Genomic DNA, 26356 nt, shown 5'->3' with positions numbered 1-26356 from the left:
TCTAATATTTACAGTGTTTACACAGCAGCCAATATGAAGGTCTAACTTGATGATAATACAAAAACACTATAACTGTCGTGAAATGTTTACACATAACTGGATAAGACAAGCTGGAGTCTGACTGTAAATACAAATAATGTTACTCTTACATACGGCTACAAAAGTGTTACATTTTAGAAACGCTTACTACTGTCATACAAGAACAAATAAAAATTCCGACAACATAATTCAGAAGATAAACTGCGGTTGCGTAGCAGGAGCCTGCAGAACTGTACTGGCACATTTCTTTTTTCACTGGTGAAAATACTAGAATACACAGGATCTCTTTTTACATGTCTCAAGTATTTAAATGCACTACTTTTTTCACTGATGATGTATGCAACTTTATGAATTATTCACCAACAAACCCCATTTAATTATAACAAGAATCTTTGATTGCCTAGGACTATGTTGTAATGAGGATGGAGTTTTATTTTTAAAAAATATATGAAAATGTTTAACCTGAAAGTGACACTTGCCTCACAATTTCACTCTCCTCCCCCCTCCTCCCACCGCCCCCCCCCCCCCCCCCCACCCCACCGGTTAGAACTCTACGTTACAATTCTACATCAAAAACTGCACTTCAAGCAAGTTGTGTTTTTAAGATATTTTGGCAAGAATGAGAACTGTGCATTTTGTTAAGTGAGGAACCTGACCTCTGCTTTGCTCCACTAGTTTCTGGCTGTATGTCTGGCACAGCGAAGGTCAATGCCACATGCGAGGAAAATATATTGTTTCTGATCACAATTCCCACCACATAAATATATCTTTTAAAATGAATCAAGCTTGAAACACAGTTTTTGTCAGCTAACAAGCATTTAGGACTTTTCCTTCAATGCAGCTTTGAAAGTTTATTCGTAAATGTGATACGAATGTACATTTTAAATGTTAGACAGCAATATGCACAGTTACTTGGGGTGTGCTGTAAAAGGATACATTTCAGCTCTTCTAACAGTGATTGTCTCGACACAGTGTTGTTCTTGCACACACAATTACGGGCAAATTTATGGTTTGTACAAGTCCCTGCAATTTTCAAAAAAATCCACAAGAGAATTTCATTTAGGCACATGGATGGAAAAGAGGACGAGGCGGCCATTTATGTTCTTAAAGTTTCCTGTTATATATGCAGATATGGAGTGTTCAGACATAGTGTTCTATCCTGAGCTCTAAGAAAGGGCAAGGTGACCACTAAACCTACAATTGCCATGACACTGCAGCAGCTTTGAGGGAACATCTGTGTTTGCAGAACTTTCCACATCATCAAAACTACATTTGCAGTTGTTAGCATTTTTCTGGATGTGTCACAGCATTCCCTCCCCCGCACATCCATCCTACATGTCTACAATCTTCTTCCTGAAGAAGACAGGCTATGAAAATATAAAACTTAATTTGTATTTTTTTCTAATTTTCTGGAGGGGCCAGTGTTAGCGATGACTCTTAATTTTCTGTTCTTACACCCCAACTTCCCCTGAATTTTTCAGTTATTATTTACAGAAGTAAAAACTGAGGGGGAGGGGGAAGGGAGGAAATGATGAGTGTTACATTTTCCATGTAAAAATCAGGGGAAATTTCAACATTATAAAATCCTTAACGGGAACATTTAGAAATATACGTATTTACTTTTCCACTGGCTATACAGTTTAAGTTTTCTAATTTGACTTTACTCAGAATGACAAAAATCAGAAAAAAATATTTTAGTGCTGTAAAAGCCAATTTTTGGGTTTAATATGGGAAAAAATTCCACTGATACCAGAGAGGAGATTCAAATCCAGGCATACTCTACAACACTTGATTTGAATTAGATCGAGCCACTGCTGGAGCACATCTGGACATAGCAAAGAAAGGAATGAAGTCAAGACCAAGAGAGATGAGTGAGCCTGGTAGCTGGTCATCAGCAGTGTGAAGTAATTAAAACACTATCATTTTTAAAATTTGACAGGCTTACCGTTTGTTGGTGTACTTGAGAGGACTTGACTATTCCAATGCTCGCCTAGCCAGCCTCCCATCTTCAACCCTCCATAAACTTGAGCTCATCCAAAACTCTGCTGCCCGTATCCTAACTTGCACCAAGTCCCATTCACCCATCACCTCTGTGCTCGCTGACTTACGTTGGCTCCTGGTCCAGCAACACCTCGATTTTAAAATTCTCATCCTTGTTTTCAAATCCCTCCATGGCCTCGCCCCTCCCTATCTCTGTGACCTTCTCCAGCCCTACAATCCTCCGAGATCTCTTTGCTCCTCCAGCTCTGGCCTCTTGCGCATCCCCAATTTTAATCGCTCCACCAATGGCGGCCGTGCCTTCAGCTGTCTAGGTCCTAAGCTCTGGAATTCCCTCCCTAAATCTCTCCATCTCTCTCTCCTCCATAAGGCACTCTTTAAAACCTACCTCTTTGGCTAAGTTTTTGGTTACCTGTCCTAATATCTCCTTATGTGCCTCGGTGTCAAATTTTGTTTGATAAGGCTCCTGTGAAGCGCCTTAGGACATTTTACTACATTAAAGGCGCTATATAAATGCATGTTGTTGTTGTTGTTGTTATTGTTGTTGACAAAAGGAAAAACACTACTGGTCACATCAGATACCATCTCCATGTGCAGCTGAAAGAGGTGCATAGTACCAAATCTTGACAGACTCAGAAAAAACACAGGATTTGGTGGAAATTGTGAGAGTTGGCAAATCTGTCAATAATTTTTTTTTTGGTAAAATCAGTCAAAATTAAGTTAGGAGTAATTTAGAACTCTGGAAATGTATTGCTGCAAATCAGTGAGAACTGAAAATGTAAAACTTTATAGTTATTATAATTTGCTGCCTCAGCCTCCTCCTGTTTTCAAATCCTGATGCACCATTGTGTACAATTCAGTCATATTGCTTAAACAACAAAACAAATGCAAGTATGTCACTGTGACTTTAGTTCCGGTGTGACTTGCACAAAAATTCCTCTGGGTTGTTTTTCCCTCAACAATTTGAATAATCACAGATTCTTCTCATCCCAGAAAAACCGTTCCATTTCAATGCCCAAGTTTTGTGCTTTTTTGTTCACCTCAGCACCACACAAGCCAATTCTACACTAAAATACTTATACACTTCTGCACAACTTGCACACGATTGTTTTTTTGCATTTTTGCACTCAAGTTGAACTGAAATGAGTTAAGATCCGAGACTGTCTGTTTACTTACCTGCAAGCAAGAAATTCAAGTTTATAAAGAAGGCAATACAATAGAAGCAATAATGTGGTTTCATTAAAAATAACAGAACCATACAGTTGCTGAAATTGTGTTGAAATAAACAAAGGAGCTGTGTAACACAGCTACTCGTGTCAATCATTCACTAAAACCAATTTTGTGCAATAAGTGCTTTTAAAACGCAAGATATTCCAGACAAATCACAGTGCTGCTGTAAACAGCCTCCGATAGATCTTAACTCCACAATGAATGCATAGCTACCGTACTCATTTTAACAACAATTTCAACAGCTCTGTGGCTCCGCAGTTATTTTTAATGACACCACACTAGTTCCAGTAGTGTTTCTATCAGTTGCTATAACAGCACAGCAGCCCACACTGATTCACACTGTCTTGAAATGTAACATGAAACTGGGATTATTAAAAACATTTATTCTTGCGGTGGTAACGCACAAAGTTTTTTGTGTATCACACCGGACCCTGCATTGTCATAATTTCCCTCTCCCCATCCCCGGCTGGGTTCTAACATGTTGTTGGAATTAAGTTAATTAAACACTAAAAACAGCAGCAAAGAGCTAAGTGGAGGGAGGCTCTCTGTTTTGTTTCAATTTTGTAGGATTTGACCTCCACTTGGTTTTCGCCTTTATAGTGAAGCAACTGAGGTACAGGAGCTCCAGCTGACATTAACCAGATGTTATTACCATTACTACTACTGCTACTTCAACTGTTCTATGATACCATTTATACCCCAATATTGGCAGTATACCAAAGGCTTTTTTGAAGGAGGTTGAGAGAAAGACAGGTGCACACAAAATGGAAGTACTCAAGAGAAACAGAATTTGTAATGCAAAATGCTTGAGAAAGAAAACAATCAGAAACACAGGCAGTCAAGAAAAGAACATGGCTGGAAAAAATCAGAGGGGCAGAAGCAGATACTGAAGCAGAGGGAGTGAAGGGCAGAAACAGTAACTGTATACAGTAAAAGGTTTGTGCTTTATGTAGCAAGGTAGCTTTGACGTACTTAGAAAGCATTTTCACCAATCCAAAAACATGTAAATGAGGGAATGCAACACATACTGGATTTTACAGTACTCAGTTCTACTGAATGAACAAACAGCTATTGTTAAGTTTCAAACATCAATAAACTAATCCAGGAAGGCTGTCGCTAGCATTTCTGCTATCAAATCATGTCAGAGTAAAATGTCACCATTTTACTTCTTCAGAAAATGCACAGTGAATACAGACAAGGAAGTGTAGTGTTGTTGTCTGGTTTGTAGGTTTAATGCATAGGTGTGGTTCAGTCAACGCCAAGGGAGATTCAGACTTTGACTGGGGGTTCCTCTGAGTGGGAGGGGGGGGTGGTGGTGAAGAATGAAAGAGGAAAGACCTGAAGGCAGACCGATGGATCAGAAGTGGAATAAAGTGGAAAACAAGGAAGGGCAGTTCAAAAAAGTTGCCAAGAATGCCTCTAAAGTGGATTTGATGCTTGCTGTTAAGCAGTGGCACGAAAGATCCATGAAGATCCAGACATAAATTACTGCACTGTTGCTATAAAAACAGGAAACCTACTGTGAAACAGCAAAAAGTGCAGTCTTTTTCATGAATGATTAAGTTAATACTGAGTTACACAGGTTGGAATAAATCAAGTATCCCACTGTTGCCTACAATTAGGAATGGGGAAGTAGTGCAGCAATCATCGAATTACTAACAAAAAGATGCAACACCTGAGAATGCCATGTTATTAGTGATAATGAGAGGAATAGCAGCCAGTCATGACTTGCTTGAATTAATGGTCCTTTACCCCTTCTCAAAGAGCCATTTAACCAGTATAAATGTCAATACGTTCATTTATCCAGCTGTAGAGTGCATAACTGTAGTAGCAAATGGCTAAATAACAATTGAGGAAATGCCGATTTACCAACAAGTTCCACATGCTCAGACCCATAACGGCAGTCTTTACTCCTTCCAAGTGAATAACTTGAAATGCAAAACCAGTAATGTTAATCTCTGGCACTGTTGGCAGCTTCTACATATCAACTTGAATTGTTATTTTAAAGTTGCATAATTTATTTTCCAGCAAAATAAATATAAAATATAAAACCTCCATGTGTCTTTTATATAATTTTATACATGAAGAGTATAGAGATTGCCGGAGTAGAGTTAAGAGAGAAATCAGGAGGGCAAAAAGGGGATATGAGATTGCTTTGGCAGATCAGGCAAAGGTGAATCCAAAGAGCTTCTACAAATACATAAAGGGCAAAAGGGTAACTAGGGAGAGAGTAGGGCCTCTTAAGGATCAACAAGGTCATCTAAGTGCGGAACCACAAGAGATGGGTGAGATCCTGAATGAATATTTCACATCGGTATTTACGGTTGAGAAAGGCATGGATGTTAGGGAACTTGGGGAAATAAATAGTGATGTCTTGAGGAGTGTACATATTACAGAGAGGGAGGTGCTGGAAGTCTTAACGCGCATCAAGGTAGATAAATCTCCGGGACCTGATGAAATGTATCCCAGGACGTTATGGGAGGTTAGGGAGGAAATTGCGGGTCCCCTAGCAGAGATATTTGAATCATCCACCGCTACAGGTGAGGTGCCTGAAGATTGGAGGGTAGCAAATGTTGTGCCTTTGTTTAAGAAGGGTGGCAGGGAAAAGCCTGGGAACTACAGACCAGTGAGCCTGACATCTGTAGTGGGTAAGTTGTTAGAGGGTATTCTGAGGGACAGGATCTACAGGCATTTGGAGAGGCAGGGACTAATTAGGAACAGTCAGCATGGTTTTGTGAGAGGAAAATCATGTCTCACGAATTTGATTGAGTTTTTTGAAGGGGTAACCAAGAAGATAGATGAGGGCTGTGCAGTAGACGTGGTCTACATGGACTTCAGCAAAGCATTTGACAAGGTACCGCATGGTAGGTTGTTACATAAGGTTAAATCTCATGGGATCCAAGGTGAGGTAGCCAATTGGATACAAAATTGGCTTGACGACAGAAGACAGAGGGTGGTTGTCGAGGGTTGTTTTTCAAACTGGATGCCTGTGTCCAGCGGTGTGCCTCAGGGATCGGTGCTGGGTCCGCTGTTATTTGTTATTTATATTAATGATTTGGATGAGAATTTAGGAGGCATGGTTAGTAAGTTTGCAGATGACACCAAGATTGGTGGCATTGTGGACAGTGAAGAAGGTTATCTAGGATTGCAACGGGATCTTGATAAATTGGGCCAGTGGGCCGATGAATGGCAGATGGAGTTTAATTTAGATAAATGTGAGGTGATGCATTTTGGTAGATTGAATCGGGCCAGGACCTACTCCGTTAATGGTAGGGCGTTGGGGAGAGTTATAGAACAAAGAGATCTAGGAGTACAGATTCATAGCTCCTTGAAAGTGGAGTCACAGGTGGATAGGGTGGTGAAGAAGGCATTCAGCATGCTTGGTTTCATTGGTCAGAACATTGAATGCAGGAGTTGGGATGTCTTGTTGAAGTTGTACAGGGCATTGGTGAGGCCACACTTGGAGTACTGTGTACAGTTCTGGTCACCCTATTATAGAAAGGATATTATTAAACTAGAAAGAGTGCAGAAAAGATTTACTAGGATGCTACCGGGACTTGATGGTTTGACTTACAGGGAGAGGTTAGACAGACTGGGACTTTATTCCCTGGAGAGTAGGAGGTTAAGGGGTGATCTTATAGAAGTCTATAAAATAATGAGGGGCATAGATAAGGTCGATAGTCAAAATCTTTTCCCAAAGGTAGGGGAGTCTATAACGAGGGGGCACAGATTTAAGGTGAGAGGGGAGAGATACAAAAGGATCCAGAGGGGCAATTTTTTCACTCAAAGGGTGGTGAGTGTCTGGAACGAGCTGCCAGAGGCAGTAATAGAGGCGGGTACAATTTTGTCTTTTAAAAAGCATTTGGACAGTTACATGGGGAAGATAGGCATCGAGGGATATGGGCCAAGTGCAGGCAATTGGGACTAGCTTAGTGGTATAAACTGGGCGACATGGACATGTTGGGCCGAAGGGCCTGTTTCCATGTTGTAACTTCTATGATTCTATGATTCTATGATTCTATGGTAAAGTGGCAGATTAAAAGAATTATTTCAAATACTCCTAAAGCTTGTATAATATCCTTCGAAAAACCCCACTTGTGAAATGGCTGCTCTTCACTGTTAACTTTACCTTCTCTGCAGCAAACTTGCACCACTTGTGTATCTGGTGCCATAATCTGGGGATCAGTCTTCAAACTGTCAAGAACTTTGTGACCAGAAGAATATATGTGAAAAGGAATGTTGCTTGGCTGGGATACTGGAAATTGGCACTCTTTGTATACGTAGTGGACAATAATCCAATCTCTGCTGTGCAGCAAACCTATACGATGAGCTCAGATCAATCAAATATTTTAGTGGTGCTCACACCGCATAGAGAATGGAGCACTATAGGGATTGGGGATGGAGAGTTGGGAGCCAGCAACCAGCAATGGGTTCCTGGCTGCCCATACAGTGCTGCTATTTTGTTAGGCCAGATAGATAGTGACTTAGTCAGCAAATGGCTCATCTAGGTGCAAATCTTTCTTCTTCTGCAGTCGGCCTCCCCATCAGCACTCTGCTGTTAATGAGTACTTAGTGACTGGAGGGCTGCTCAGACACTCCTGTCATATTATAGGGAAGATCCCTCATTGAAATCAAATTGCAGGCCACAGTGAACTTCGCGCCAGGTCTGTGCGCATGCTGACTGCAAGCATATATTGCACAAGCCCACCGTATTATTAAGCACTGGGTGCATCAGGCATGGAGTGGGCCTTAAGCCTCCTCGCCCATTAATATGTGGAACCCATGCCTGATATGCATCAATGCAATGGACACCCCCCACTACACAATCAGGCCCACAGTTTCCACATTCATGTAACAACTTTTGAACAGAGTACCATATTTATATTTTTAAAAATTATACGCATCAGAAAGATAAAGCAGATAAACCTGCTGTACATTAACACAATCAGAAAAAAACTCAAGAGACCTTAGCATTGTGAACAGTGGCGGCTTTAAAGAGTGTCGGTATCTTGCTTATTAATTTTTGGTGAATGTCTAGTACATGCATCATTGACACGATTTTTCACTGTACAGGGAGACTGTGTTAACTTGGAAATGAAATGAAGCTAAGGTTTCTGCTTCTACAAATCAACTATGATTTGCACAATATTATGTGGTGGAAGCCTCTGGTTTCAATCCTTGAAATGGGTCGGACGCCCAATTTAACTTCGCCCGATTTTATTATCATCGATGCCTTCAATGGAGTGTAAAATTAGGCAGGGTATAAATCGAGCGTCTGACCAAAACCAGCCCCGCTCTCGCTGTAAATGTTAGATTAAAATTGGGGCCGAAGTATCTCACTTTCAGAAGCAGTAAGATTATTTTGCATTGCTCCTAGTACATCCAACAGTCCCTCCATGAACATGCCAGATCAGTAACCTAAAATCAAGTTTGATTGGATTTTATGGGACTTAATTGAATACTTCCACTCATTGTTGATTAGAGTCCACTCCTTTTGTAAGCAGCCAAAAATCTGAATGCTAGAAATAGCAATAATAAAACTATCAGCATCTGCATCAATTATTTCTATAGTAAAATGTTGAACTACTTTGAAATATTTTTAACAATATAGGAAGGCTAATAGTAGGTCACAGAGATTATTCCATGACCAACTGTAAAAAATGCATTATACTTGGGTCTGGGATCTTTGTAAGTAACTTGTGACGCATTCAGCAGCTGGTTGTTATTAAAATAGAATAGTTATCAATTTGCTAACCAGTTTAACCAACATATTTTTATATTTGTTTTGTTTTGCTCCTGTTTCTCCATGACTAAGTCATGCCCCATTTCTGCCCAACTCAGTGGATTTATGAGCTGCTCTGAGATTTTGCGTATACCTGTGCCGGTTTAATAGCCACTGCTATTAAATAGGTAGCTCCCAACTCTTTTGATGTTTACTAGTTTTAATTTTAAAGTCTGTATGCTGCTCTCCAGCTCCACTGTGTTCCAATCCCAGGGTACTGCACTATGCTCCCCTCCCTAGTTAGGAACAAGACTGCACTAAACATCACAAACCTGTGCTCCAAACCCCAAACTATCCATGACAATGTCAAGGGAGATCAGTTAGTTAAGAGAATTTTTATTTCATACAAACTTTGCCATTAAAACTAAAATTGGTTTATGAGCAACAGGATAGATAGCGAGGACACTAATTTACATTTATACTGGACACTGTTTAACAGCTATGGATCAAAACCTTTTTTTTATTTTTGGTTCTTGTTTTAGCCATTTATTTAACTTTGGTGTTGTATCAGTGCTTTCTGGATTTCTTATGTTAGAAAAAAGTCAAATGAAAGTAAACTTTGGTGAAAAAAATGTACAGCATTGTTGTTTCATCCCCAATCAGGTAGTTTTAGTGTTATTTACAGAATAAGCACCACTTCTATATCACTATTGAGATAAGTAAAATAATGTTTTTATTTTAGATAAACCATTGTTAGCACAAATTAACATGCAAAATGTATGCATTACAGGCAAAATTTGTGTGTTTTTTTTAAAACCTATTTCTCTTATTTTTGGTGTTTAATCGGTGTTATCTATTAAACACTAACTTAAAAAAATTCTGTTCGGGAAGGAATCATCATTTTAAAATCAGGTATTTTTAAATTTGCCAAATTTTAATAGTGCAAAACAGGCGAGATCACATTGGGCGCCCGTTATACACCTCAATCAATTTTCCTTTCCATTGTCTTGAATGGGCGGGATCTATAACGGGCAGCTGATCCCATATCGGCGTTTTACACGATCGTCAAAAGTTACCCCCAATGTATGAATACTTATATAATTCAAGAAACCAACTGTTTAAAAAGTTGTTCATTCAGAATTTTATGTGTAATTTTAGTACCTAAATAAAGTTTGCTTCTCAGGGTTGAATCAGTGACCTCGGCTACAAAACTGAGTCCCAAATTCCACACTAGCAGTACAGGTCTTGCCAGATTCTGTAAGGCCAGTTCACAAATATAACTGAATGCAACTAAGCATAATAAAATATTACAAGCACGCAGCCCTTTCAAATTTAGAGGGATGCAGCCACTTAAAAATTGTTGGTACTTGTTCAGAAGATCAAAAACAGTCAAAACAAATTTACTGGCTTTGCAAAGACGGAAGTGTTGGGAGAGTACAAAAGGACAGAAATCCAACATGGAGGCACAAAAGAGTGTCTGTGGGCAATTGGTGGTGCAGCTCTTTACCAAATCCTTTTGTAATGGTTGGCAAAATGATTGTGCGGCTGTATGCGATGGTTGGAAGGAGGGTTCCTTATTAGACATTCCAGGGAATTCGCCCCAGAGGATAGCATCATGCCTATCAAGAGGTGATGGCTAGGCTCAACAATGTCTACAGTATCTGCAGAACTTGAGAACAGGTGCAGAATAAGGTGACACATTTTAAGGAATTTGTCATGGTAAGACTACCCAATAGTACCAGGTATCTGGTAGATGGCCCAAAATTCTATGTCTACAAAGTGTTGTATGTTAACCTGTTCAACATTTACTACTCATCCATGCAAAGCCCTCACACAACTTTATAGCTCCTTCCTTGCATCTCAAGCTTACCCATACCTTAGCAGGGCACACCGTCAAGATGCAATATACAATGGAAATCCTTGCCACGCTCACATCTTCCACAACTTTACACATCAAACCACTGTAATACAAATGTAATCACCTACAGACACCCAGGATGAGCTTCAAGTTATGCCAATGGCAACCATCAGTGACCCCTCCCACACACCCCCTCCCCATACTTTGGGAAATGCAGCAGTGTAGTGCTGTTGGCAGACAGATCATGTCATTCAGTAGAAAAGAAAATGGAAGTGCTGGACACGTTGGCCAAAGCATCAGTCATCTGTTTGGTACATGCGTGGATAGTACATTAGTTAACAGTGAGGAGGTAGCCAAGACTGTGCCAGAGGCATAACAGTTGACGGCAGTGATGACCTTGCCAACCACCGGCAGTGGCATCCTAATGTTAGATATTGGCTGCATATGTCCTTGCTGCCGATCAAATTAAATAATGACAGATTATATATGACTTTAAAATGGTGAATGAATTACATCTGCACACTCTGCTCCAATTATTCCTTGTCCTATAATCCTGCTTCACCTGAAGACTACATTTAGTCTCGATTCCCTGTGTAAAATGTCATAGGAGATTGACTACTTATTGATCAAAATGTTGGAAGTGTGGAAAAAAACAATAAAAAGAACAGAATATTAAAATAAAATTGTATCAACGCGCCATTAAAAAAAGATAACCTCTGTGGCACTCTAAGAGCTTCTTCACACATGAAGCTTCTCCTGTTTCCATTCCAAGGAGAAAAACAGCAAATCTGGCATAAAAACAGCTGAATTGCACTAGGTGTTTATTTAAATATTTTGCAAAAAATTTGCAGCCTTAATGACGTTAAGTCACAAAACGGCCATAAGTACTTCAGTGCACTAATGCAGAAAACAGACAAATTGCAACCCAGTAGGAATTCATGATGTGGAGATGCCGGTGATGGACTGGGGTTGACAATTGTAAACAATTTTACAACACCAAGTTATAGTCCAGCAATTTTATTTTAAATTCACAAGCTTTCGGAGACTTCCTCCTTCCTCAGGCATTTACCTGAGGAAGGAGGAAGTCTCCGAAAGCTTGTGAATTTAAAATAAAATTGCTGGACTATAACTTGGTGTTGTAAAATTGTTTACAATTGTCAACCCCAGTCCATCACCGGCATCTCCACATCAGTAGGAAATAAGCACAGGGCCTGCTTTCCCAATTCTGTAATTTCCCTGCACCCATTGCACACCAGCTGGCACCTCCCAAACCCACGACCTCTACCACCTAGAAGGACAAGCGCAGCAGGCACATGGGAACAACACCACCTGCACGTTCCCCTCCAAGTCACACACCATCCCAACTTGGAAATATATCGCCGTTCCTTCATCATCGCTGGGTCAAAATCCTGGAACTCCCTTCCTAACAGCACTGGGGGAGAACCTTCACCACATGGACTGCAGCGGTTCAAGGCAGCGGCACCTTCTCAAGGGCAATTAGGGATGGGCAATAAATGCTGGTCTTGCCAGCGATGCCCACATCCCACGAACGAATAAAAAAATGACATAATTGAATCTTGCCTTTTTTTGAGAATCTCTGTACCAAACACACAAGAACCTCCATTTTGAAAGCTGCAAGGGACAAGCTGTAAATTACTCATCAACAATACTCTGAAACACATTTCTACATTTATACTTCAGAATATTTACTGCTACACATTTGCATGAAATAAGAACGCTATACTGCTTAATAGAAGACCCCTTAAACCAAAAACATAACATTATCTTACCATATCAGATCAATGACCTGGTGTTAAACTAACATACAGCTGCTGAAACACAATGAAAATATATGTGGTTATTTCAGCAGACAAAAGAGCTTTCTAGGTTTCAATTTCTAGATAGACCAACAACCAACAGCACAAATGTATTTTAAACTACGACAAAGGATAGGATCTGTTCTCACTAGCTATTCGTTGCAGTGTGATATTTAAAATGGTTGAGGGCAATAAATGGCTTTTAGTTCATTCTGCAGTCCCATGTATGTGGTTGAAAATGTTTTTACTGTTTGAAAAGAGGATACCGCTAAAATGTAATCAGTAGGAATCATTTGGTTTAACACGTTAAGGTAAAATTTCTGAATCTTTTCCATCAAACCCTATCAGAAATCACGTACAACACACTGGAGGTGGGAGAAGTACCTCACCACAGAATCTCTACCTTATTCATTCAAGACTGAAACTGTACACAGCTAACATGGTGTTACTCACCTTTGAATGAGTATCTGATTGGCAGCACAACCACAGAATCAGCTCAGCAAAAACACATCTGGGATAACCTCTCTGCCAAGCATGAAACTAAAACTTGGAGGTTTTCATCAACAATGTTGTGTTCCATAGATAAGGTGCATGCGTACAAACATTAAAATAATGATTCACTTTATTCTGGAGGAGGCAAATACATAAATGTTGGACTCTAATTCTCTAGTTACAGGAGGCAACATGTGGCGTTTTCCTACACATTGGCATTTTTGTTCACATATAATTCATTTTTAAGTTCCTCTTAAACAACTATTTATTTAGTGAAAGCTTCAAACATCATATCGTGCCTTCTGATAAGTGGCGCAACATCAAAAAATCAAGATTATAATGGCATGCTTCTGTTTTACACTACCTTGTGATGCAAATTCTAACATACTTACAGGAGCCCCACTACCATAAGACGATGCTAATTCAATTCAAGAAAATCCTCACTTGTGACCCATGACTACTCAGTAAATAATTAATAAGTTGTACCGCTGGCTTTTTGCTTTCGTTTGAACTTAATAAATGACCACAATGATGATTCGCTTCAGTACTCACTTTTTTTTTTAAAAAGATAAATTCTTAAAATTCTGGACTCTAGCATTGTGAAGTATAAAAAATACTGCTCTAAACCTTCATGTTCTGAAATGAGCATGTGCTTGACAATGCATCCTCAGATCCACATGATGTATTCACACTTTTGTTGCTACAAGTCTCTAGTTTTGATATCTTTAATGTTTTACTATCTTATGCAACACAAAAGGTTGAACTGAGGTCGTCAGCAGACATTACTATACAGCCAACTAAAATGTCTGAGATTTTTGAGCTCACACCAATCTATTTAAATATTTATATTTAGCTGCGTTCTCACTGACGAATGTAACGCATTGTGCACAGACAGGTTTACTGGACAATACCAAAAGATTCTTGAACAAGAGGTAACCGCAAATGATCGGAGTGAAGAAAAACAAAAAACTGCAGAGGAAACTCAGCTAAATAACAAAATATCTGTTTGAAATAAGTTTGCAAATCAAGATTGAAAATATTTATAATAAAGGAGATTCTGAGTGATATATAAACTCTCACAACCTGTCACTGTGTAAAGCTCTTGTGCTACTTAACACATTTACAAGCAGAAAAGTGTTTAATTTGTTTTTAAATTTTCAGTTAGATATTTCCTACAAGTTGCAAAGTACTTACATATAAAAGCTCTGGAATGAGCATGGTCTGAACATTTGCACTCCAACAGCCTCCATCTTTTTTTCCTGAAAGGTGTTCGGCAAGCCCTTGGAGAACAGTGAAAGTCAAACTCTACGGCAGTATATGTGTCACTGGGGGTGGCTCCAGATAAGGCCCTGGCAACTCCAATCCTAGCACAGCTCTATGCCTAAGTGGTGCCTACTGTCTGTCTGCAGCACTAGACCTGTTCAATCCAGCACCTGCATGTGACACAATGGGCCGGTTCTACTACTGAGAGTGTAAATTTACATTTGCAAACATCATGTGAAAAATAATTACACAGACCATCTTCACTTAATACATATCCTTAAGGCTTGTTAAATAATACTCTCTACATTATACAATTTTATACTATTGTAATCAAGTACAGAACTAACACTGCTGTAACACCAAGGCATCTGAATAAACTATCTAGTTTGTAAATATGACAAACCTTCAACCAATGTAATCTATCTATATTTATATGATTATAATAAGCATACACTTGAACAACCTGAATCTTACTGTTGCCAGTATACACGGGGTGTGGAAGAGAGTTCATCTGATTTGTTAACTACCATAAGACTCTAATACTTCTTTATTTCTATGACACAAAATACAAACAGCCCACAATTTAATTTGGAGGTACTTTCAATTGAAATTACAGCCACTATACTGCTATCATTGTGTTATGTCAGAAAAAAAACAAAATTACTGAACTAGAAACACAAATGGAAACAATACTCTGCTGGATTTTATGCTTAAGTAAGTGCATTCATTGGCTCTCCCTTCTCCTTTCCTTCAGGTGCTAACAGGCCTGCTGTGCATTTTCAGCACTATTTTTATCTCAGATTTCCAGTATTTGCAGTTTTTCATTTTATCTTTTTTGCTTCTTCTTATCATTTACAGTCTACCAGTTTATTGGATAAAAGCTTTCCACATTCACCTTTTTAAAATTTGGATCAGATGCTCAAATAATAATTTAAGATCAATTTGCTACCAAAATTAATAAAGTGTTTTTTAAAAACACAGTACACAACTAGGTTTATGACTATTTTCTCTCAGTGCTGCTGAGTAGTTTATGTAAATTACATTGCGGTGCAAAAAACAGTAACATCTCTAAACAATGGTAAGGCAGTTTAGGCCAACTTGAACAGGTTACGAGTATGTCATCTGCATTAATCTACATGCATAGACTTGCAGAATTAAACAAAAATTACCCTCATTATTATACACAACAGAATAAAATATTGATATAAATGTACTTCAAAAGGAACATACTACTGCATATAAATAGAAATACAGTTCTAAAGCAAAAAAGTTTCGATTATGCAACACTTTTTATTTTAAATTAACAAAGGAATGTCAAAGATTTATATTTAATTAAACCGTGGTTGTAATCCAGATCTCTGCTTTTTCACCTCAAATGGAGCTGTATTCTCACTGGTTAATTTTCTGGTTAGGCGCCAGTCAGGCGGTGCATTATGAGCACCTGCCCAATAACTGGACTGATGTGCTGATTTTGTGGGGTCAGCTTAATTTACATAACGTGAATAAGATCCCAGTCCTTACTGGGCCTGATGTGAGGAGCTCAGCAGAGTTAGGTTTGGCAATCACGTATAACCAGTCCGCTGTTTAAACGAGGTGATGGATAAAGTTAAAGAAATGCAGCCATTTAAAGGTATTACAGAAATGCTGATAGCCTATACAAATGTATATATTTCAGCCTTTGCAAAGGCTGCTTAGGTAACAAAAATGGCAGCAAAGCTCAAGAACTAGCGCAGTAAAAATGGTAGGAACAAGTCTCTGGACATGGAATGAAGCAACACAATACTCAAACCTCCGTTTGAACTTTGGCAAAGTGGAGGTGGGGCTGTATGAGATGAAAGAAAATTAAGTGGGGTCCTAAATTGTCAAAAATCCAGCATAACTGATCACCACCCATAAATCCACTTTCCACACTTATCAGATGTAACTGATCAGAAAATGAACTCTCGTGTTCAAAGATACATTTATTCTTGCACTTACTTTTGTTCAAAATAACCACAGCAAGAGAAAATAATCATATTACAGCTGCTTTTTTACATTGTATAATACTTGCTGCAAACAGTCACAAAATGCCACTGAGCACCCCATCAGTGCCTCCAAGTTCTGTGATTGAAATACACATACATTTATACAGAAAATCTGAAACTAAGCACTTTATCTGCAAACTGGGCTGTGTATCAAATGCTCAAAAAAATGTAAACACTATTTCACTTCCATCAGTAATCAGTGATAACACAAGCTAACATACACTACTTAAAAACATTAGCCAAGTTCACAGACATCGAAAATCAAAAGCACGGTAAAAAACAAAAGCAGTTAAAGTAGCAGCATAAGTGGAACCGAAATGTCTGTCTATTACGTTGCCACATACTTTTATCTGGAAATAGATAAGCATTGACGCCAGTACAGCAGGCATAAACTTTGTCATTAAAAGGTGGAGCATCCAGAGTAAGCAGCTACACGCAGGGATAATATGTAGGCTGGAGGCTTTACAAGACAGTTACACAAACAAGGGGCTCTAAAGTTTGAATGATTTTCAAATATTATCTGAACAAGTAGACTAGGTAAGTCTTGTTAGTCACTTTAGCACACAGATTTTTTTTTAGATTAAACAAATTCAAAATGCTTTGTGGCTTCCTCAAGGATGAGATCTTTAATAGTTAATTCAAACTACAATAAATTTGATGTCCAGTTCAAGTTTATTAATTATGTGATACTGCAATAAACGTAAAATCATATAGGATACCCAAGAAGTTGTATATATTATACAGAGAATAACTTATCCAATTGAACTTGATGAGTCTTAGGTCCCCCAATGGCCCAGTAGGTGAAAGGTGTAATGCTGAGCTCTTGAGGCATACAGATCTAGAAAATCCCCAGTCGATGCGAATTTACCTGATCGGAACCAGGGCAACAATAGAATCACTGACATTAGAAAACAAGGTCCCTCCTATCCCTAGGCTGGAGATGCTGAGACTAAATTATCAACCCAAAATTGTTCTCCCTGATCACTATCCAGTGCTGGACAGTATGGATATCAGGGGCATGATGTCCACACTGTCCAGGTTCATGGAATACATTCGATGCGGTTTCCCAGAACAACATGCCATGGAAACAACCAGGGAACAGGCTAATTTTGATCTTGTATTGTGTAATGAGACAGGGTTAATTAGTAATCTCACAGTAAAGGATCCTCTGGGGAAGTGTGATCATAATATGATAGACTTTCACATTGAGTTTGAGAGTGACGTACTTAAGTCAGAAACCAGAGTCTTAAACTTAAATAAAGCCAATTAAATAGATATGAGGGGCGAGTTGGCTAAGGTAGATTGGGAAATTAGATTAAAGGGTATGATGGTTGATAAATAATAGCAAACATTTAAAGAAATATTTCAATATTCTCAACAAATACACATTACATTGAGAAATAAAAACTCCACAGGAAAAGTGATCCATCCGTGGCTAACTAGAGAAGTTAAAGATAGTATTAGATTAAAAGAAGAGGCCAATAATGTGGCGAAGAAGAGTAGTAAGCCTGAGGATTGGGAGAGTTTTAGAAACCAGCAAAGGACGACCAAAAAATTGATAAAAAGAAAGAAAATAGAATATGAAAGCAAACTAGCAAGAAATATAAAAAACGATTGTAAGAGCTTCTACAAGTATGTAAAAAGGAAGAGAGTAGCAAAAGTAAACATTGGTCCCTTAGAGGCTGAGACAGGAGAAATTATAATGGGGAATCAGGAAATGGCAGTTGCTTTAAACAAATATTTTGCATTCGTCTTCACAGTAGAGGACACGAAAAGCATACCAGAAATAGTGGGGAACCAAGGGTCGAATGAGATTGAGGAACTTAAAGTAATTAATATCAGTAGAGAAAAAGTACTTGAGAAATTAATGGGACGAAAAGCCAATAAATCCCCTGGACCTGATGGCCTACATCCGAGGGTTCTAAAAGAGGTGGCTGCAGAGATAGTGGATGCATTGGTTGGGATCTTCCAAAGTTCCCTAGATTCTAGAACGGTCCCAATGGATTGGAAGGTAGTAAATGTAAATCTGCTATTCAAGAAAGGAGGGAGAGAGAAAACAGGCCTGACATCAGTCGTTGGGAAAATGCTGCAATCCATTATTGAGGAAGTGGTAACAGGGCACTTAGAACATCATAATATGATTGAAAGGGAAATTGTGTTTGACAAATTGATTCATTTTTTGAGGATATAATGAGCAGGATAGATAAAGGGGAACCAGTGGATGTAGTATATTTGGATTTTCAAAAGTCATTCAATAAAGGTGCCACAGAAAAGATTGTTATGCAAGATAAGGGCTCATGGGGTTGGGGGTAACTTATTAGCATGGATAGAGGATTGGTTAACCAACAGAAAATATAGCGAGTAGGAATGAATGTGTCATTTTCAGGTTGGCAGGCTGTATCTAGTGGGGTGTCGCAAGGATCAGTTCTTGGGCCTCAGCTATTTACAGTCTATATTAATGAATTAGATGAAGGGACCGAGTGTAATGCTTAACAAATCTACTGGAGTTTTTTGAGGATGTAACTAGTAGAATAGATAGGGGAGAACCAGTGGATGTGGTGTATTTGGATTTGCAGAAGGCTTTTGATAAGGTCCCACACAAGAGGTTAGTGTGCAAAATTAAAGCACATGGGATTGGGGGGGAATATACTGGCATAGATTGAGAATTGGTTGAAAGACAGGAATCAGAGAGTAGGAATAAACGGGTCTTTTTCCGGGTGACAAGCAGTGACGAGTGGGGTACCGCAGGTATCAGTGCTTGGGCCCCCGCTATTCTTTTTTTTATTTCTTCATGGGATATGGGCATCGCGGGCGAGGCCAGCAATTATAGCCCATCCCTAATTGCCCTTGAGAAGGTGGTGGTGAGCCGCCTTCTTGAACCGCTGCAATCCGTGTGGCGAAGGTTTTCCCACAGTGCTGTTAGGAAGGGAGTTCCAGGATTTTGACCCAGCGACGATGAAGGAACAGCGATATATTTCCAAGTCGGGATGGTGTGTGACTTGGAGGGGAACGTGCAGGTGGTGTTGTTCCCATGTGCCTGCTGCTCTTGTCCTTCTAGGTGGTAGAGGTGCTGTCGAAGAAGCCTTGGTGAGTTGCTGCACTGCATCCTGTGGATGGTACACACTGCAGCCACAGTGCGCCGATGGTGAAGGGAGTGAATGTTTAGGGTGGTGGAAGGGGTGGCAATCAAACGGGCTGCTTTGTCCTGGATGGTGTCGAGCTTCTTGAATGTTGTTGGAGCTGCACTCATCCAGGCAAGTGGAGAGTATTCCATCACACTCCTGACTTGTGCCTTGTAGATGGTGGAAAGGCTTTGTGGAGTCAGGAGGTGAGTCACTCGCCGCAGAATATCCATCCTCTGACCTGGTCTTGTAGCCACAGTATTTATATGGCTAGTCAAGTTAAGTTTCTGGTCAATGGTGACCCCCAGGATGTTGATGGTGGGGGATTCGGCGATGGTAATGCTGTTGAATGTCAAGGGGAGGTGGTTAGACTCTCTCTTGTTGGAGATGGTCATTGCCTGGCGTGAATGTTACTTGCCACTTATCAGCCCAAGCCTGGATGTTGTCTAGGTCTTGCTGCATGCGGGCACGGACTGCTTCATTATATGAGGGGTTGAGAATGGAACTGAACACTGTGCAATCATCAGCGAACATCCCCATTTCTGACCTTATGATGGAGGGAAGGTCATTGATGAAGCAGCTGAAGATGGTTGGGCCTAGGACACTGCCCTGAGGAACTCCTGCAGCAATGTCCTGGGGCTGAGATGATTGGCCTCCAACAACCACTACCATCTTCCTTTGTGCTAGGTATGACTCGAGCCACTGGAGAGTTTCCCCCCTGATTCCCATTGACTTCAATTTTACTAGGGCTCCTTGGTGCCACACTCGGTCAAATGCTGCCTTGATGTCGAGGGCAGTCACTCTTACCTCACCTCTGGAATTCAGCTCTTTTGTCTATGTTTAGACCAAGGCTGTAATGAGGTCTGGAGCTGAATGGTCCTGGCGGAACCCAAACTGAGCATCGGTGAGCAGGTTATTGGTGAGTAAGTACCGCTTGATAGCACTGTCGACGACACCTTCCATCACTTTGCTGATGATTGAGAGTAGACTGATGGGGCGGTAATTGGCTGGATTGGATTTGTCCTGCTTTTTGTGAACAGGACATACCTGGGCAATTTTCCACATTGTCGGGTAGATGCCAGTGTTGTAGCGTACTGGAACAGCTTGGCTAGAGGTGCAGCTAGTTCTGGAGCACAAGCCTTCAGTACTGCAGCCAGAATGTTGTCGGGGCCCATTGCCTTTGCTGTATCCAGTGCACTCAGCCGTTTCTTGATATCACGTGGAGTGAATCGAATTGGCTGAAGACTGGCTTCTGTGATGGTGGGGATATCGGGAGGAGGCCAAGATGGATCATCCACTCGGCACTTCTGGCTGAAGATGGTTGCAAACGCTTCAGCCTTGTCTTTTGCACTCACGTGCTGGACTCCGCCATCATTGAGAATGGGGATGTTTACAGAGCCTCCTCCTCCCGTTAGTTGTTTAATTGTCCACCACCATTCATGACTGGATGTGGCAGGATGCAGAGCTTTGATCTGATCTGTTGGTTGTGGAATCGCTTAGCTCTGTCTATAGCACGTTGCTTCCGCTGTTTAGCATGCATGTCGTCCTGAGTTGTAGCTTCACCAGTTTGTCATCTCATTTTTAGGTACACCAGGTGCTGCTCCTGGCATGATCTTCTACACTCCTCATTGAACCAGAGTTGATCCCCTGGCTTGTTGGTAATGGTAGAGTGAGGAATATGCCGGGCCATGAGGTTACAGATTGTGGTGGAATACAATTTTGCTGCTGCTGATGGCCCACAGCGCCTCATGGATGCCCAGTTTTGAGCTGCTAGATCGGTTCCGAATCTGTCCCATTTAGCACAGTGGTAGTGCCACACAACACGTTGGATGGTGTCCTCAGTGCGAAGACGAGACTTCAGCTCCATGAGGACTGTGCGGTGGTCACTCCTACCAATCCTGTCATGGACAGATGCATTAGCGACAGGTAGATTGGTGAGGACGAGGTCAAGTAAGTTTTTCCCTCGTGTTGGTTCACTCACCACCTGCCGCAGACCCAGTCTGGCAGCTACGTCCTTCAGGACTCAGCAAGCTCAGTCAGTAGTGGTGCTACCCAGCCACGCTTGGTGATGGACGTTGAAGTCCCCCACCCAGAGTACATTCTGTGCCCTTGCTACCCTCAGTGCTTCCTCCAAGTAGTGTTCAACATGGAGGAGGACTGATTCATCAGCTGAGGGAGGGCAGTAGGTTTCCTTGCCCATGTTTGACCTGATGCCATGAGATTTCATGGGGTCCAGAGTCAATGTTGAGGACTCCCAGGGCTGTATACCACTGTACCGCCACCTCTGGTGGGTCTGCCTTCCGGTGGGACAGGACATACCCAAGGATGGTGATGGAAGAGTCTGGGATGTTGGCTGAAAGGTATGATTCTGTGAGTATGGCTATGTCAGGCTGTTGCTTGACTAGTCTGTGGGACAGCTCTCCCAATTTTGGCACAAGTCCCCAGATGTTAGTGAGGAGAATTTTGCAGGGTCGACTGGGCTTGGTTTGCCTTTGTCGTGTCCGGTGGTCCATCCGGTTTTATTCTTATTGTGACTTTTTTTAGTGAGATTTTACAATTGAGTGGCTTGCTGGGCCATTTCAGAAGGCAATTAAGAGTCAACCACATTGCTGTGGGTCTGGAGTCACATATAGGCCAGACAGGGTAAGGACGGCAGGTTTCCTTCCCTGAAGGACATTAGTGAACCAGATGGGTTTTTACGACGATCCGGTAGTTTCATGGCCACCATTACTGATACTAGTATTTTAATTCCAGATTTTATTTAATTAATTGAATTTAATTAATTTAATTTAAATTCCCCAGCTGCCGTTGCGGGATTTGAACTCATGACTCCGGATTACTAGTCCAGTAACATAACCACTTTGCTACTGTACCCATAATATATATCAATATTAAAGCACATGGGATTGGCAGGTGGGGAATATACTCACAATATATATCAATGATATGGATGAGGGAACTAAATGTAACATTTCCAAGTTTGCAGACAACACAAAGCTGGGGTGGAATGTGAGCTGTGAGGAGGATGCAAAGAGGCTCCAATGTGGTGAGTGGGTGAGTGGGCAAGAACATGGCAGATGCAGTGTAACGTGGATGAATGTGAGGTTATCCACTTTGGTTGTAAAAACAGAAAGGCAGATTATTATCTGAATGGTGATAGATTGGGAAAAGGGGAGGTGCAACGAGACCTGGGTGTCCTTGTACACCAGTCGCTGAATGCGAGCATTCAGGTGCAGCAAACAGTTAGGAAAGCGAATGGTATGTTGGCCTTCCTTGCAAGAGGATTTGAGTACAAGAACAGGGATGTCTTACTGCAGCTATACAGGGCCTTGGTGAGACCACATCTGGAGTATTGTGTGCAGTTTTGGTCTCCTTATCTGAGGAAGGATGTCCTTGTCATGGAGGGAGTGCAACGAAGGTTTACCAGACTGATTCCTGGGATGGCAGGACTGACGTATGAGGAGAGATTGGGTCGACTAGGCCTATATTCACCAGAGTTTAGAAGAATTAGAGGTGATCTCATTGAAACATATAAAATTCTAACAGGACTAGACAGACTCGATGCAGGGAGGATGTTCCCAATAGCTGGGGAGTCCAGAACTAGGGGTCACAGTCTCAGGATACGGGGTATGCCATTTAGAACGGAGATGAGGAGAAATTTTTTCACCCAGAGGGTGGTGAACCTGTGGAATTCTCTACCACAGAAGGCAATGGAGGCCAAGTCATTAGATGTATTCAAGAAGGAGATAGATATATTTCTTAATGCTAAAGGGATCAAGGGATATGGGGAAAAAGCGGGAACAGGGTACTGAGTTAGACGATCAGCCATGATCAATTTGAATGGCGGAGTAGGCCCAAAGGGCCGAATGGCCTACTCTTGCTCCTATTTTCTATGTTTCTATGTAATGTATCCAAGTTTGCTGACGATACAAAGCTAGATGGGAAAGTAAACTGTGAGGAGGACACAGAGTCTGCAAAGGGATGTAGACAGGTTAAATGAGTGAGCAAGAAGTGGCAGATGGAGTATAATGTGGGGAAATGTGAGGTTGTTCACTTTGGTAGGAAGGATAGAAAAACAGAATATTTTTAAAATGGTGAGAAACTAGAAAATGTTGGTGTTCAGAGAAACTTGGGTGTCCTCATACAAGAAACACAAAAAGTTAGCACGCAGGTACAGCAAGCAATTAGGAAGGCAAATGGCATGTTGGCCTTTATTGCAAGGGGGTTGGAGTACAAAAGGAAGGAAGTCTTACTACAATTGTACAGGGCTTTGGTGAGACCTCACCTCGAGTACTACGTACAGTTTTGGTCTCCTTACCTAAGGAAGTATATACTTGCCTTAGAGGCGATGCAACGAAGGTTCACTAGATTCATTCCTGGGATGAGAGGGTTCTCCTGTGAGGAGAGGTAGGGTAGAATGGGCCTATAAGCTCTGGAATTTAGAAGAATGAAAGGTGATCTCATTGAAACATAAGATTCTGAGGGGGCTTGACAGGGTAGATGCTGTGAGGTTGTTTCCCCTGGCTGGAGAATCTAGAACCAGGGGGCATAGTCGCATGATAAGGGGTTGGCCATTTAAGACTGAGATGAGGAAGAATTTCTTCACTTAAAGGATTGTGAATCTTTGGAATTCCCTACCCCAGAGGGCGGTGGATGCTGAGTCATTGAGTATATTCAAGGCTGAAATAGATAGATTTTTGGACTATAAAGGAATCAAGGGATATGGGGATTGGGCAGGAAAGTGGAGTTGAGGCTGAAGATCAACCATGATCTGATTGAATGGCAGAGCAGGCACGAGGGGCTGTATGGCCTACTCCTGCTCCTATTTCTTATGTTCTTATGTTGTTATGATTTTATCTCAAAGCCAGGTACCCTGCGCATCTGTGGATATTCGCGTAGGGGAACCCAGAAGCCAATTGAGTGTCAGCCAATCATAGGGGTCCTGTTGGCCAGGTTAGCTTGTTGGGCCTGGGTAAAGCACTCCTGCTCCTCCAGGCCCACAAGCAATGCAATAAAAGGCATTCAGCTCATGGATGCAGCCCTGCCCGCCTGCTTTCACCTGACGTGAATCAGAAGCGATGGAAAACCTGAACAGGTACGGTTATATTCATTTTACTTTTGTATTACGCAACATATTAAGTACCTCAATGATGTACATTGCCCCTTTAAGTATCAGCCCACCGGCTTTAAGTGGGGGCAAGACTTCCAGGTGTCTGTTGTGCGCATGCATGCAAACCCGCCTGAGTCACACGCAGAAGTGGTTGTGTTGGAGCTGGAATGCAGTCCCGCTCCAAAAAGGTTTGATTCTAACCTCCCACCCATCCCAACCCATCCCAAAACTAACCCCAGGTGAGGGCAGGATCTGCTGTAATACTCCTTCACAGTCAAATAGCCCGCTACATGACAATTTCACCATTTCTGCAAGGTTCAGGAAACTAAGTAGAGTCTAAGTAATCATACTTTAACGGGAGTGAAGGAAGGGGCAGTCGACAATTTAGGCTCTCCTGGCCTCACTCAGCATCCATGCATGTGCACTTCCAGCAGATGTCTCTGATGGAATGCTGGCCAATTTTCCCCCCTTCCTATCCCAAGGGTGTTGAGACCATAGGGTAATTTTCTGAGTACACAATGCCATTACAGAATCTCACTCACTAGCAGTATATATTGGAAAACGTGGATGCACTGCGTTCAACTATCCAATACATGCTGGCAGCGGGTGAGGTTCCCGGCACCACCGTGTACTCGGAAAACTACCCCCCCCCCCCACACTCATATTGTTCTAGTGTTACCCTCACTGAGATCAGCTAATTCATCACAGTATGGCTCAACTACTCACTATATAGATTCACTAGGCCATCAGAAAGCCATCAGCTGTGACATTTTTTTTAAATTCCTTGCAAATGAATTGTAAAGGCCATGATTCAGCAGTTTTTAACTTCATTTTGCATTCTGCCTAGGAACTGTCAAAGCTTATTAACAAACTTCTTATTGGATTTAAAAAAAAATTAAGCTAGATACTTGAAGGGGAAAATGTTGCAAGGCTATGGGGAAAGGGCAAAGGAATGGGACTAATGGGACTCTCTTACAAAGAGCCGGCACAGTCACAGTGGGTCGAATGGCCTCCTTCTGTGCTGTATCATACTATGATTCTATGATCATAATACTTCCTTGAATTAAAATGAGGTATTAACTATTTTGCACCTTTTAAGGAGCATCTTAATGGCTGTTATTAGCATCAAAAACACCAATATTGTGAATCTACCACATACACTCTAACAACCAAAAATATCTCATTCAAAAACAGATTTCAAGTGAAGTTACAAATAAAATAGCAAATAAAATGTTTTTAAAATATTTTCCAGAAAATGAGGGTACTCACATTTAGAAAACTAAAGTACACTTTTAATGTGACAAACTCTTTAAAATATATTTCTTTCCTTATCAGTTTTTTGTTAATTAAAATTTAAAAAATTAATAACAGGCTTCCCTGGAAACTTGATGATTGTGAGAAGCTGTGTTAAAGGATTACGGATTAAACAAACATATACATTACCGGTAATTGCTGCACAAGTTTTCAGGTAACAAAGTTACAACTTTTTATTCCAGTTTGGTTTCAAACAAAATTGCTTTTATTGGCTTAACAGAGTTAATTACTGCCATGGTTGTCCGCATCGTCACTCAAGAGTTTGAAAACCACTCTTAAACCATTGAACCATGAAAGCCAACGACCTGTACAAACCAGTGATGAAGCAGCATCCCGCCCCACCCCCGCCCCTTTCCCAGAATCAGCC

The 26356-nt window shown here is 41.0% G+C and overlaps 1 protein-coding gene across 5 annotated transcripts in view; it reads right to left on the bottom strand.

The window, feature by feature from the left end:
• Positions 1 to 26356, bottom strand: part of LOC137334249 (microphthalmia-associated transcription factor-like) — a 242131-nt gene that overhangs the window by 117551 nt on the left and 98224 nt on the right. The window contains exon 1 of one of the 5 annotated variants that reach the window (XM_067998892.1): positions 14351 to 14477. The exons of the other annotated variants lie outside the window; for them this stretch is intronic. Coding sequence (XP_067854993.1) covers positions 14351 to 14406 — 56 coding nt within the window. The 5' untranslated portion in view covers positions 14407 to 14477. Of the gene's footprint in view, positions 1 to 14350; positions 14478 to 26356 lie in introns of those variants that run through there. 5 annotated transcript variants of the gene reach the window in all.

The sequence above is a fragment of the Heptranchias perlo genome, chromosome 17 (assembly GCF_035084215.1).
Source record: "Heptranchias perlo isolate sHepPer1 chromosome 17, sHepPer1.hap1, whole genome shotgun sequence".
NCBI lineage: Eukaryota > Metazoa > Chordata > Chondrichthyes > Hexanchiformes > Hexanchidae > Heptranchias > Heptranchias perlo.
Note: the sequence above shows the minus strand (reverse complement) of the source record. Positions and strands in the feature narration are given on the sequence as shown.